The 14,212-nt window shown below is 36.0% G+C and overlaps 1 protein-coding gene across 1 annotated transcript; it reads right to left on the reverse strand.

Annotated features, from left to right (window-relative positions):
- Positions 1–338: 338 nt before the first annotated feature.
- On the reverse strand, positions 339–11,676 carry LOC148360238 (ubiquitin-conjugating enzyme E2 K). The gene is made up of 7 exons (XM_088343774.1): positions 11,314–11,676; positions 7,154–7,247; positions 5,076–5,134; positions 4,908–4,990; positions 4,477–4,576; positions 2,897–3,025; positions 339–1,958 (listed from the first exon to the last, which is right to left on the reverse strand). The coding sequence occupies exons 1-7, from the start codon at positions 11,374–11,376 to the stop codon at positions 1,884–1,886; spliced, it is 603 nt and encodes a 200-aa protein (XP_088199900.1). The 5' UTR covers positions 11,377–11,676; the 3' UTR covers positions 339–1,883.
- Positions 11,677–14,212: the final 2,536 nt, after the last annotated feature.

The following is a 14,212-nucleotide window of genomic DNA, read 5'->3' on the forward strand; positions in this document are numbered from 1 at the left end:
TATATATATATATATAAATAAAACTGCTCATGTTGAATTTATATGAAATTTAAACAAGCAAATTTTTATAATTAGTAATTATTCAGACCTCTTAAAGGTTCAATGTTTATTTGGTAGTCCATAATTCAAGCATTTTGTTTCTGTTTATAGTCGTAACTATACGAAGAAGAATATGAAGCTCAGCGCCAGGCGTTTTTGGTGACCATCTAGGAGGCACAACATGCTTAGCAGGGACACCATCTGTCACCGTGTTCATTATAAACCTTCGGATGTAGTTTGCCAAAGAAAATAAGAACGCCGTTCCTGCTCTTGAACTAAAACAAAGACAACAGGAAAAATTGTTAATTTACACAGACTTTTATCTTTATTTACAGATGAATCTTTTGACATATCTATCTGTTGGCGTTGTCAGGGTGACACAAAAGGGATGCTGTTTTTCCATGACATTGGAGGTTGCATTTCATGTGGTTTTTTTTTCTTAAAAACAAAAAAAATCCAAATATATTCCTGGTGCGTAACCAAACGCAAAGAAAGTTTTTTTCTTTTAAAAGGCATGTTTTTACTGCAGTAATGGACCGGGGGGTGGGGCGAAGACGTCAGACCGATTGGGGGAAGAACAGGGGTAAGTCCCCTAAATGTTTTTTTTTAAATAAACCTGGATACTAACTTGATTGTAATGACACTGAAGATTGCTGTGAACTGATGTGGGGTCTGAAAGTATTTGGTCATGCCAGTTCCTAAATTACTGGGAGCGCATTATAGAGGAGGTTTTACGGTAGTACATTACCATATTTGAGCAATGATTGAGAAGTTGGAATATATTGCTGAACCCGTTTGCACAACTTAAGTTGCAACGGGATTGAACCCAGATCGCAGCAGTGAGAGCGCCAAATTTAAACCACAATCTAATGGTTTGCAACCTTTTTTGTACCAAGGACCGGTCTAATGTCTGATATTTTACTTGCACCGGCCCGCCTAGCGCAATAGTAATAATCACAATAACACTAATAACAATAATTATAAGCGTAAATCTGCTGTTATTTTTAGATAACTAGGGATTGAAATAACATGAGATAACCATTCGATTTTCTCTCCTCATCACACAATTCTTTACTCAGGGTACCATGTCGTATCGCCTTGACGGCACACATGATTGATCAATCCTTCGAACAACGTTGTTTTGGCTGAATTCCTTCCCATAATGATCCAATAGGGTACCACTTTATGGAACGTTAATGGAGCATTAAAGGGAAGAGTCCAGACAAAACAAGGTTGTACAATGTGGTACCGTGACTAAGAAGGCCTGATGATGAGATAAAATCTAACGCCTTTACCTGGGTCACCTATAAACCTATCTGGGTTCGATCCGTTTACATTCAAATGTGGTAGGCAATATATTTTGAATCAAATATGGTACTGCCCTACCCGAATTTCCAACATGTTTGCGATGAAATCGGATGTATGGCGTTATTTATTTACACTCGGCTGCCGTCATAAACTCAATCAGTGGCACATATAAGGGTTTGAACTTGTCTACTTTGTGACATTCGTGCTGAGAACTCACGAAAACCAACTGCAAAAATTAAAAATGTCATCTCAAAACAGAACGTGAATGCCTGCATAGGTGACGGCACTGACCGGAATGTTGAGTGGCCTTCGTGGGAGGGGGGCCGGCGATGCTTTCTTGCCAAGCAACTCACTGGGGTGTGTGGTAGAGCAGAAGGGACGAGGGGGAAGTGCAGGTGAGGGGGGGCAGAGTCCACTGTGTAACGGAAGGTGCGACTTAGGGACGGGGGAAGAGATGCTGAGAGATGATGGGGGGGTTCGACGCCATGTTTGGAGGAGGGGGGAAATGAGGAAGAAGTAAAAGTGGCCGTGGAGATTCAGTTACTGATTAGTAGCTCTGTCGCCGTCTCCACGTCCCAGGATTTTGACGACAAGGCCACTATTACTGCATTCTAGAGGGGCGGGGGTCACACATAAAAATAAAGGAGTCAGACAAGTATCACAATTTTCAAAAAAGGATATTACTATCTTTACTTTTTGTCGTGAGCCTCTGAAAAACAAAATTTGTGACCAATTAACACATCTTGACCATTTTCATTTCATGTTGTACTAAAGAAAATGATTGTGAGAAAACTTTTTAGAAAATTTAGCTACTTTCTGGACAGTTTGACTTGAATACTGCATTTTTTATTATCGCCATTTGCATGGTTATACTTAAGCATTAATGTACAAACGTTCCCATTAGAGGCTAGCAACTGGGTCCACAATGCATGAGTAGTGGAGATCCATGAAACAGTTACTAGCTTTTCACTTATTTAGCAATAATTTCTAAAGTGACGCGAAGGACTAGAACAGAGAACACCAACATTTTAGAAGCTACTTTTTGAAAAAAGAAAAAAAACAAGAAAAAAAAAACAAGTGTTAATTTTCCATGGATATGTGAAATCATGACACTCCATGTTTTCTTCCGCCATGGTTCTTGAATTCTCCGCTTCCTCATCTCATACAAAATCACAGTGATCCATCACTGGTGAGTTTTTTCACAGATCCGGTCTGCAGGCTACTCAGGTATTCTTAGGGGGGCTACGCCATGTTGTCAAGTCATGTTTACTTGTACAGTCCTAGTTAAAGTGACAAACTTCTCCTGGCAATGGAGTCCGGCTGACCCCCGTTTTAAAATGATGCCAACAGCTAAATAGATACAGTTACCAAATAGAGCCTATTTGCTAATGTGGCTAGTATCTGCGTTAGCGAAAACATCTGACGATCTTTCGTTGTTCAATTACGATCTTGTTTAAATCCATCACAATACAATATATTTAACAACAGTCATATTGCCCACCTCCAAAACATGACATGTAATTTTAACACGCGATAGAGGGGCACTTACTTTTTCAAAGCCCATGGCACACAGTTCCTCTACTTTGCGCGTGTACTCCGGACTGGAGACAGGAGCGTTAGCGTAGACGTGGGACCACAGTCTCGCTGTCTGTTTGAACATCTCGGGGTTCTGCTTGTACTGTGGAACAAACACACATTGTCATATTGTCTAGTCGTTATCTTAAAAAATACGTGTATAATCCTTCTAGGCTAAAATGACTAGAAGACAGCAACACGCAGCACCAAACATACAGAAATTGCAGGGATACTTAGGGACGTAGGATAAATATTGGGCCGATAATTATTGAACTGATAACGGCCAACCATGACGTCAGTTATCTGTCTGATAAGAAAAAAGACTTAATAATTACTCACTTAACACCCTACACTAATTAAGAGGTCGGCCGATTATCGGCACAGATATTTGGGAATAATTGGCTTTTTATTTTATTCAAGACATAATTTCCACAGACCACGTGACCCCTTCGGGCGGCCATCTTCGATAGCAAAAGAGCTATGTTTACTTCACTTTACCATAAAATTTCATCCCGTGTCTAAAACTTTTAAAGCCACTGTGAGAAGTTAAGGTGACCCATATTATAAAGATACTCGGACTTAAATGGACAGTAACAGATATGACGCGAAAATTTCAGTCATTAATGCGGTGGACCCATTTAAATTAAGGGAAAAAACAGTCAGCAGAGATTATGCAGATTTGCCTCCAAGTACAGTAATATCATGTGTGCCATTATCTCGTACTGGACAGAAGATTTTACACATGTTCCATGGGCTTTAGATTGTTCTGTTGTGCATATTCTCTAGGCTAGGCTCTTTAACTTACCCAATTTGCCTTTAATGCCTTTCAGGGTACGTAACTTCCTGTAATAGTTCATTATTTGAAAGCAGAGTTATTCTCTCACTCCCTCCTCCCTTTGGTTGTATTGACATTTTTATTTATAGTAAAAAGTTTCAGGAAGCTATTTCAATTTCCATATAAATTTATACAAGATCCTGCAAAGCTTAATTTTATTTCTATACGGTTAGTTTTTTGTTGAAGTGAAAGACTAGTCATGTTAGTTGTCCCAAAATTCTAAATTATTGACTGTAGAATGTTTTAGACAGCTATCAAAGGTTTATTAGAATTTATAACAAATATTCATTTTTCCTTTTCACCTTGTTGAAATTTTCTTACCCCTATTTTCAAGCCTCTACAGCAAATACATATTGGCTCCAAATATCGGTTACCCTCTTGATACCTATATTCGTTATTGTTATCGGCCATGAAAACCCATGTTGGTCGATCCCTACACTAATTGATAAAAAACGTTTATGTTCCTCATTATAATATATTTAGATTTCCTTCATAAGTATTGACAAAACTTGGTCGTGTCTCCTCCCTACTTTCTCGTGATGTGTGCGAGCCAAGCAGTGGCATGGCATGGGATGTGTAGTCTGTAGTGATTGTATGGGCTTATGAACTTATGAGATTATTGTTATTATCATCTTTTTGTGTGTGTGTATACAAATATTTTCAATTGTAACAAAAGTACAACTCCCTAAAAAAAGCCAAATCCATGGATACTCGCTGACCTGATTGGCTACCACAGCGTCCTGTGGATCATCGGGCTCTGCTGCTGCCAATAAAGCTTGTAGTGACAAGAGGACCGTCCTCAGCGTCATTGCCGCTGCCCTGAAAACACACACGAGTAGCTCATTTCTCTGACATGCCTCTCACATTTACTACACAATGTACAAATGGAATCAAAACCCAGTTTTAGCTAGCCACCAAGCCTTCTATGTTGTTCTGGGATATGTTTTGATCAGATCAACATGACAACTTTACTTTTTTAATTCCCCTGCATCACTATGACAATTCTGTTCAACTTTAATAATGGATGAAAAATCCATCAAAGCAGGCTTTTGTGTCACATGAATCATTAATTGTTTACAACCATCTAGTTGCCATATGTCATTCGCTTTGCTATCTAATGTTTGATCCTGCTTTAAATGGAACAACTTACCACTGGTCTTTCAGGATATCCAAACATATTGCTCCTGTGACTGAACTGATGTTGGGATGCCAGATCTTTGTGATAAACCGTACCTGTGTGGAAATAATTACACAATTTCAGATTATATGGATGTTTAGCTAAGCTATAGACACAAAGTGAGGAAAAACATCAGCGTACCTTGGGTGGATTGAAAGGATATGTCTCTGGAATTTTGATTTCTAGTTGGTATCTACCTCCTAAAAGAAAGGAAGACATTTCATTAACAAATGAATTGATCAATGCTGGATTTAACCATATGCGAATATAAAAATACAGTATAAACACATGTGTTTTTTGTTGTCGTTGTTTAATGAAAGAAATGACATGAGGACAAACATTGGGAAACATATTCCAAATGCATGAGCAGTAGTCCTCTTAAAATATTAATCAATAAAAAGAAATACAAGTATGATATTCGCGTTCGCCGTTCTTTTTTTTTTTTTTAATTTAATCATAAATGTGCTCTTGAACACAGACAAACATGCTTTAAATTTGAGGTAGTCGTGGCTGTTGGGATTTAATAACAGCTATGTCACAGGTTATTCTTCCCAAATGCCAATGTTGCATCATACAGGCGGGCAAAAAAAACACAGACCAAAAATACATTTTTTTACTCAAGAAAAGATACAGAAAGTGCATGCTCGCGTAACCTTGGTTAAAAAAAATAGTCATTGCTTCACTTTCATAGTCATGTTTTTATTCATTACAACAAATTGTCTTTAGTTAGTAACATGTTTCGGTGTACCAACAATTGAATGTTTGAACACTGATCCCGAAGGGATTATTGTCAAGTACTGAAGTATCACTGTATTGTTACTACTTTGCGGAAATTCACATAATATCAGGGGATATGGAACAGATTAACCATAGAAATGGAAGAAAAACTGTACTTCCTTAATAACTTAGCGCCATTTTAAATTAACTGTGGGGCCTGCAGAAAAAGAAAGTTCTCAGGTGTCTATTGTTGACGTTGATATGTTTTGTCTATCAGTTCCAGTGGATGCAACATCCTTTGAAGCTTGAAAGTGGATTACCTCATGTGTAACCCCTTATCAAAATCTCTTTTCTCATGCTGTTTTTTTTTTAAGTATTTCCTTGCCCTCATGTAAGTTTCTGATGTTGTATCTACCATATTTGTGGCCCATGCAGCCCTTTGTGACTTTTCTTTGTTTAGGTTCACACTGCAGGGAAATCAAATTTATTTAGACGGACACGACCTGTATCCGATCTGTTAAAGTCCGTCTAAAAAGCACATATCTGCTTTTTTACACCAGACCCTGGCAACTTTCATGTGTGGTCCTAAATCTGATACATATCTGATCTTTTTGGAATGTGACTTCTGTTTGAACGGTCAATGCGCACTAGTGCGACCTGCACATCACCAACAGGCGGCAGACGTCACCATTCTGCCTTCAACTAGGTGGGAGGAAGCGGAGAATTCAAGAACCACGGCGGAAGAAAACACGAAGTGTCATGATTTCACTTGTTTTTTCAACATCCCATCGCATACAACTGGATCCCTAACATGTTGCTCAAAGTCACTGCTTTCAACAACAGTTGGGCTAATTGATAAAGCGATAGTATTGTCGAGTAGTAGTTAACAATATTTATATTTGAATCATACGAACGGACAGCATTCAAAGGTGGGTTTAGATTTAATTTATACTTGGGGGAACAACACTCTGCTGTTAACATCCATGAGTACTTCTGCAAACATGAGCGCATTGCTGGTGACATCATATGTCCTCTACTGGGCATGCAGACTAGTTGTGGTGTTCACAAAGGAGATGAAGTTGCATACAAATCGCATTTAAATGGAAATTCGAACAATCTCACAAAAACATCGGATTTTACAAAAAATCGGAATTGAGCATTAAGCTCTGCAGTATGAACCTAGCCTTTGACGAAGGGCTATACGGATAAATGTGACTTTTTTGTAGGTTAGGGTTTTATTTTGTTGTTTTGATTTTGAGTATGTTTTTACTACAAGTAAAAATGGAATACGGGTAGGTTCTTCAAAGCTTTTGCTTTATCTTACTCTCTTTGGGCACATTATAATGTAATATATCATTGTATTGTACATCTGTCCAAATGTTTTGTTGTTTTCTTTAGTTAATCATTTGTCAATTTTTAAATGCCTTGCTCAAATAAAAAGCCAAAAACAAACAAGACTTGACTTTAATGGAATCAAGCCCAAGACTTCGCCCCCCACTCACCTTCATATGGTGTGTCAGGTGGCCCCGCGATCTCCCCTTTAAGTTCTGTGAAGTTCTCGTCCACCAGTTCCACTTTGATCTGATTTTTGCTGGTCTGAATCACACAAACAAAAAATAAAATCAAACAAACTGGAATGTGTTAATTTAACAGTCAAAACAAAAATCTTTATATACAGCAGGGGTTGGTAACGTATGGCTTGTGAGCTAGGTATAGCTCTTGTCATGAGTACATTTGGCTTGGAGACCAAGCTCACTATTTTAACGCAAGTAGGGCGGCAGTCCGACACAGTGTTTTACCACTAGCTGCAGGAGCGCTGTAGTAAGAAGTAAGAAGGAATGTCATTGGGATTAAGATGTTGAGGATTCGCATCTATAAAACGGAATGGAAGACAAATAATGACCACTCGATTCCCAAGGTTAACACTGCGACCACGTCACATAGCCTAAGGAAAATGCATCAGTATACTTCTTGTCTGCAGTATTTTGGAAATTATTTTAAAAAATAACTCTTTATGTAAAAATAGTAAGTCAAAATTAACTTCAGCGATCTAAAGTAACTGCGGGAGTGAGACAAATCTTAAATAGGATATTTGATGATATTGGACACAGGCTCATACATTATTATTATTATTGAATTTATTTTATGAAATTATCAAACATCACTCAGTGAAATAAAATTCACTGAAGAATTGGCTTTTGTCTGGAGATTATGTTTGACGGCTTTGTTTAATGTAGTCTTGAAATAGTTTGGCTCTCACTTAAAAAAAAAATCCCAATATTTCAATTTCATGGCTTTTCAAGTCAAAAAGGTTCCTGACCCCTGGTCTAAAGCTTGCAGCAATAAGCTAAAAGGAGAAGCAAATACATGATAACCATGTAAACAAAGCTAAGCTTATCAAAAAATACTAAGAGGGCTACCATCGTTGAGTTATATGGCTGTAACCAATCCAAGATCAGGGATATTCTTAAAAATAATGACTGTTTGGTAAGAGAAATCGTCTAAAGACAGGACAATTCTTGCAAGTGGAAGTTTTAAAATCAGTTTTAATCCACCGTCTTTATCGTTTATTAGTGGGTAAGCTAGATAGTGTGTGTAACATCAGTCTGTGTACTACAAGTCTCACGCTGCTTTCTGGCTTATAAATATTTTGGATAAGGGAAACCTGCACAGTCATGCACACAAGTAAATCTAGAATTGTAATTATTGTCATTGATAACAACTCAGTCAACATTGTTAACAACGAGATGAGACACGGTATTCCAGGATCAACACATAATCAATGCTTAAAAGAGAAAAATAAGATGAAATAAAATGCAGTGAAGAATTATCTTTTGTCTGGAGATCAGGTTTGACGGCTTCGTTTAATTTTGTCTTTAAAGCCATGGTGTGGCTCTCACTGGAAAAAAAACTCCATTTGCTTTCATGGCTCTGAGTCAAAAAAGTTCCCAAACCCTGGTTCTAAGGCTTGCAACGATGCTAAAGGGAGAAGCAAAAAAAAAATGATAAGCATGGGGAAAACAAAGAAGGCTACCCTCGCTAAATTACATGGCTGTAACCAATCGACGAGCAGTGCTAGTTGTAAAATCAGTTTTAATCTTCTGCGTTGCTTCATTACAAATTTGCGTGTAATATTTGACTCAGTATGACAAGTCCCACAGGGCTTAGTGGCATAAAAATATATTGGACGAGCAAACCTTCACATGTGCAGTCATGTGCACAAGTAGAATTAGAATTACAATTGTAATCATTGTCATAATGAACATTCTCCAGGATAAACACGTACTCAAAGCTTAAAAAGAGAAAAATAAAATAAGCAAATAAACCTGTATCACAGCTTAGGTCAAGTTAACTTTTTCATGTCTTTTAAATTCAAATTTAAGACCAATTCTACAAAAAAGACACACAGTTGAAAGAAAAACACCAAATGAATTAGAGGCAATTTAAAAAAAATGTTTTTTTAAAACCATATTTTGTTCTATCTAAAAAAAACATAGCACTCTGCAAAGTTTTAGAAATGGAAAACAAAAAAATAAAAAGGATGTTTACATAACTTCATGAAACCTCTGTCAAAACCGGCAGATAACTACTAATACCAGAACTTTTCTGCTACATTCATAAAGCATTATTTAATAATTTATAAAAACGTTTTGGTCCAATGGAAAACTTTCAAAAATATAACACTATATTCGCTTTATTGACCAGCATCATAAAAATACATGCTTGGAAAAAAACAACAACTTTATAATCACTGAATATGGATTATTTATAAGCATTAGTGGATCCCCTAAACCAAAACATTTTATTGTCATCTTTAAGACTTTTTAAAATTGGATTTAAGACATTCTAAAGCCAGTCAAAGCATTATTTTTAGAATAATGAATTCAATGCCTTTATGGACTTTTCAAGGTTCCCTGGGAACCCTGTGTACCATTTTTGCTTGCTGTATTTAATGTCATTTTACGGAAGAACTCTGCTTGCACCTTGATTTGAAACTATTATTGATAACAAATTGACTTAATGACCAAAAATAACTTCAACGTTCAAAAGTAACTGCGGGAGACAAATTTAAAGAGGGATATCTGTTGATCTTAGACACAGGCTCAGACATTATTTTATATATTTTAAGAAATCAAAGGTCACAGAGTAAAAAAAAATACTCTGAATAGTTAGCTTTTCTCTTGAGACTATTTTTTATTGAACATTGCAAATACAAACATAAATAAAAAGTGAATAAAAACAAATACATGTTTGAATCAATACAAGGGGGAGAGTCTTAAGTATAGTATAAATCCCTTGGACACTAGGAGTGTTCATCAAACTCAAGATTCAAACAAAAACCCCAGAAAAATGATTTCACTTACAAAATTCTGGAAAAACAGGTTTAGACTTGTGATATTGTTTTGGGGTGGATGGAGAAGTTTGCATTTTTGTCATTTTTCTCCTGTAACATGAGTCCAAATGTTATATGATCTCTAGTCAAGTTGGTAAGAAAGTAGAGATGAAAGGAGTAAGCCAGAGCTGAACTTTTTGCCGGAATTTTTGTACAATTGGACATAAGAACATATGGTCGGTGATTTCCATACCGATTACATCATCTTCACATTTAAAATGTGCTTTTGAGGGATAAAGTTTATCAGCTTTGTTTATTTTTTTTCAAAGAAGCTGGAATGAATATTGGACTTCCTTGCCCGCTGCCGCCATCTCCTGGCTTGTCTTCATTGAAGCTTCAATCAGCTCGTTCATGATGCGTGTACGTGCATTTCTTAAATGAGCTTGAGTAAGCTCTGCTTTTTTTCCCATCTTTCTTGGGGTTTAGGTGGACTTTTGGACTACCGGAAGCAAGCCTTTTCCTACTTTCACTATCTTCATGCTACGCTTACAATCACAAACAAAAACGGTGGTGACTTTGCAGCATTCCCCTCACACCCACATACCTTCAACATAATAATGTGTTCCGCCCCAAACAGCTTTGCTAAAAGTAAGATAAAAGCAAATAGGCGCAGTGTAAAATAAAGCATAGGAGTTCTTTGAAATCAGCTGTGCATGGTTGACACGTACATATCGGAGAAAATATTTAACCTTAAAACCTTTTAGGACACCATCAAACAAAGAACCTCATCTAAGAATATATGGCGTGGCTCTCACTCACCAACAAATATATAAATCAATATATGGCCCTAATGGCTCTTTGACTTAAAAAGGTTCCCGTCGCTTGAAGTAAAGTTTCATTATGTCACCTTATATCACGAGCGTGGGCATTTTCATGCGATATTAGTAAATCCTTGAGCATATTTTTGAAGCATAAACAAAGAGAATACAAATAATTCAACATGACAGGATCGACGACTTTACCAAGCTAGCTTTCATGACTAGCTAAGCTAGCAGTTAGCAAACGGTGATAGCGAACTGGTTCGGCCACTAAATATTGATTTAGTGGAGTTTTATTCTTCTATTTTCTTTAATTAGAGTCCAGACTAGAATCCTACGTATACAAGAAATAAAATACAGCTATAAAGAGGTACTTAAATGAAGCTGAATGTTAGCTAGCATGTGAGCTATTGCTCACGTACCCGGATGTTAGCGGACAGTTGAGGCAACGACGCGTCACTGTCGTTTCTAGCAACCGAAACAAAAGAAAAACACAAAAAAGAATACTCACCTCTTCGCTTTTCAGAACCTCCTTAAATTCCCGTTTTATCCTCTGAACTGCGATGTTAGCCATGATTTTTCTGTCCTCCCCAGTTCGGTTTGGGGCCTCGTCGCCGCTGACGAAGGAACGCTAGCTTGCTCCAGGAGGAGGGGGGGGGGACACAACCTCCCAAAAGTAACCGTCGCTAGGCTCAAGATACTGGAGTGGACCGGACCGTGTGGGGGGGCTTGTAACGGTCCGTTTTTCCCCACAGATCGAGAAAATCGTTTGGTGGGTAATTTTGCGTGTGCACGCTAGCATCAGACTTGCTCGCTTGAAAGCGACGAAAACATTTTTAATGGCAAACTGCGACAAGGCTGGCTGAGAGGTACGGAAGCCTCGGAGTGACAAAAGACGAAATCGGAAAAGAAAAACCTCCTTTATTTTTTAAAGACATTCTAAGTGTATATATTTAACAATGAATACCCATGCAAATTTTTAAGTGTTTGATTTCATTTCAAAAATTATTTTTATTAATTTATTTTGGCATTATTGATATACCTGTAAAGCCCGAGTGTGTCATATTTGACCACAAGATGGCACTGTTGTCCAATGCTTCCGCGCTGCGCTTTGTGGCACTAATTTTAGTTCACAAGTTGCCGGACAAACATAGCGGCGACCCTCTGTAGGGATTCCACTACGTAAAGGAAATAAGAATTTCTTGACTTGTGTTTTTATTAAATGGAAATTAAAACTGGTATGTATTTTTGCCTTGTATTCAGTCAACGTTTTTGTTTTTACTGAGTGAAACATTTTTTTTTTCATTATGTATTTTGACACTTTTGGGTGTCCGTATGGAAGAGTCCATAGTCCAAAAGTTATGAAATGTATCAAGAGACTAACATTTGGAGGATTGTTTTTGCGATATAACTGTCACAATCATAATGACATATTTTAAAAAAATTAAAGAAAAATCATGCTTTTTAAAATATATAGTAACGCAATTTCCATAATTTTATCCAAAAGAAAAATCATTTGTTAACAAAATTAACAAATCTTGATCCTCAAGTTCGATTGGTTTTCCTGGACATTGGTCCCGTCTTTCCTGTAGCCCCGCCTCCTATGGTTTGATTGACAGCGGGAGTTATTCATCTGTCAAAAACTATATTCTAAAATAAAATAAGATTTTTATCATTTTATTTTAAATTTAAAGAAATACATGTCAAAACTTTCTTTTATTTTATTTTCCCCAAGGATCTCAGTGTTATGATAGCCCAATAGTATGAAAACACAATAAATAAAATGGGGCCTTTTGAAATTTATGTATATATATATATATATATATATATATATATATATATATATATATATATATATATATATATATATATATATATATATATATATATATATATATACACATATATATATATATACATATATATATATATATATATACATATATATATATATATATATACATATATATATATATATATACATATATATATATATATATATACATATATATATATATATATATATATATATATATATATATATATATATATATATATATATATATATATATATATATATATATATATATATATATATATATATACATAACGCTGACTTATTTTATAGAAATATACATTTTTTTCTCACATAAAAATGGCCATTTTACTTATGATATTCTGGCACATTTGGGTTCTCACAACATAAGTCAAGCACTTTTATAATCTTAGCATTATGTCTGCAAAGTCTTTCATTAAAAGAGTTAAAAGAATGGTACATGTATATTTCAAAATCATGATAGCCCTTTTTAAAATTGAACATCCGTGTTACATTTTTACTCATACAGCACAACAATTTAAATTCAAAAGTTCGTTTTTTGTTTTGTTTTGTATAGCACTTTGGAACCTTTGGGCTTCCGTAATATGACTTTTTTAAATTTGTTGTTTGGCACCTTCGGGCTCCCATATCGCCCAGCCCCTTTCACTTTTTGTTTCTGAGGCTTCATTTGTCACTTTAAAAAGGTAAAATGAAGAATCTACGAGCTTCCATTTTCACTCCTGACAAACCCTTTTGTTGTTGTGTCATTATGTTTTCTTTTTGCTGTGTATTGAGTAGAAAAATCGACTCTGTTGACTGTATTCTTTATTGTTTCCGCTAGACGGCGCTGTCGTCACCACTTAATATGCATCGACATTACAGTCAGGCTGTGTCAATTGTCAGCGTCACTTTCAAGAATAAAAACAAAACAAAATGAATATAAAATGTAAGCAGAAACGTTTGAGTTCGTTCCTTTTTTTGGAAATAACATTTACACAACATAACATGACAAAATGACAAATATTGAGATCATTTTTTGAAAACATCTCAGCGATGATTCTTTAATGTATATATTTATATTGTATATATTTTAACATATGTTTACATATTGATATTTAGTGTATATACGTCAAAACAAGACTTTTTCTTCCTGTCTGTGTTTCATATGAATTAGAATTCTGTTTTCTTTTTTTTACACTAACTAATCAAAACATCCATCCATTATCTGCACCGCTTATCCCCAGTAGGGTCGCGGGGGTGCTGGAGCCCATAATCAAAACACATTGTATTTAATTCAACAAGGTCCTAATGTATCCTGATGTTAAAAAGCACAATTTTTTAAAAATATTTTTCATTGAGGGAACGTCAGAAGGATGAGCAGTGAGTAACTCAACCATCTTGTTTGATATTTTGTGCAGCAACATGAAGCGTCTGGCTTAAGTTCTTACTGCCTCTGGGGGGCGCAAAATATCAATATCAAAATATTCAGTTACTTATTCCTCCCCCTACTGTCATTATTTGCATGCTATCCTTATGATATATGAAAACCTTTAAATGTCTGGGTGTTTTTTGTTAAAGCAGGCACTATATTTTC

Source organism: Urocampus carinirostris, chromosome 9 (assembly GCF_059441175.1).
Source record: "Urocampus carinirostris isolate Australia breed hairy pipefish chromosome 9, RoL_Ucar_1.0, whole genome shotgun sequence".
Lineage (NCBI taxonomy): Eukaryota > Metazoa > Chordata > Actinopteri > Syngnathiformes > Syngnathidae > Urocampus > Urocampus carinirostris.

Coding starts and splice junctions, on each gene's coding strand:
- LOC148360238 (XM_088343774.1), bottom strand. CDS start 11,376: ATGGCTAACATCGCAGTTCAGAGGATAAAACGGGAATTTAAGGAGGTT. Junction 5,135..7,153: donor ACCTGACACACCATATGAAG/GTGAGTGGGGGG, acceptor CCTTTCTTTTAG/GAGGTAGATACCAACTAGAA. Junction 1,959..2,896: donor GTGCCATGGGCTTTGAAAAA/GTAAGTGCCCCT, acceptor CCGCCCCTCTAG/AATGCAGTAATAGTGGCCTT.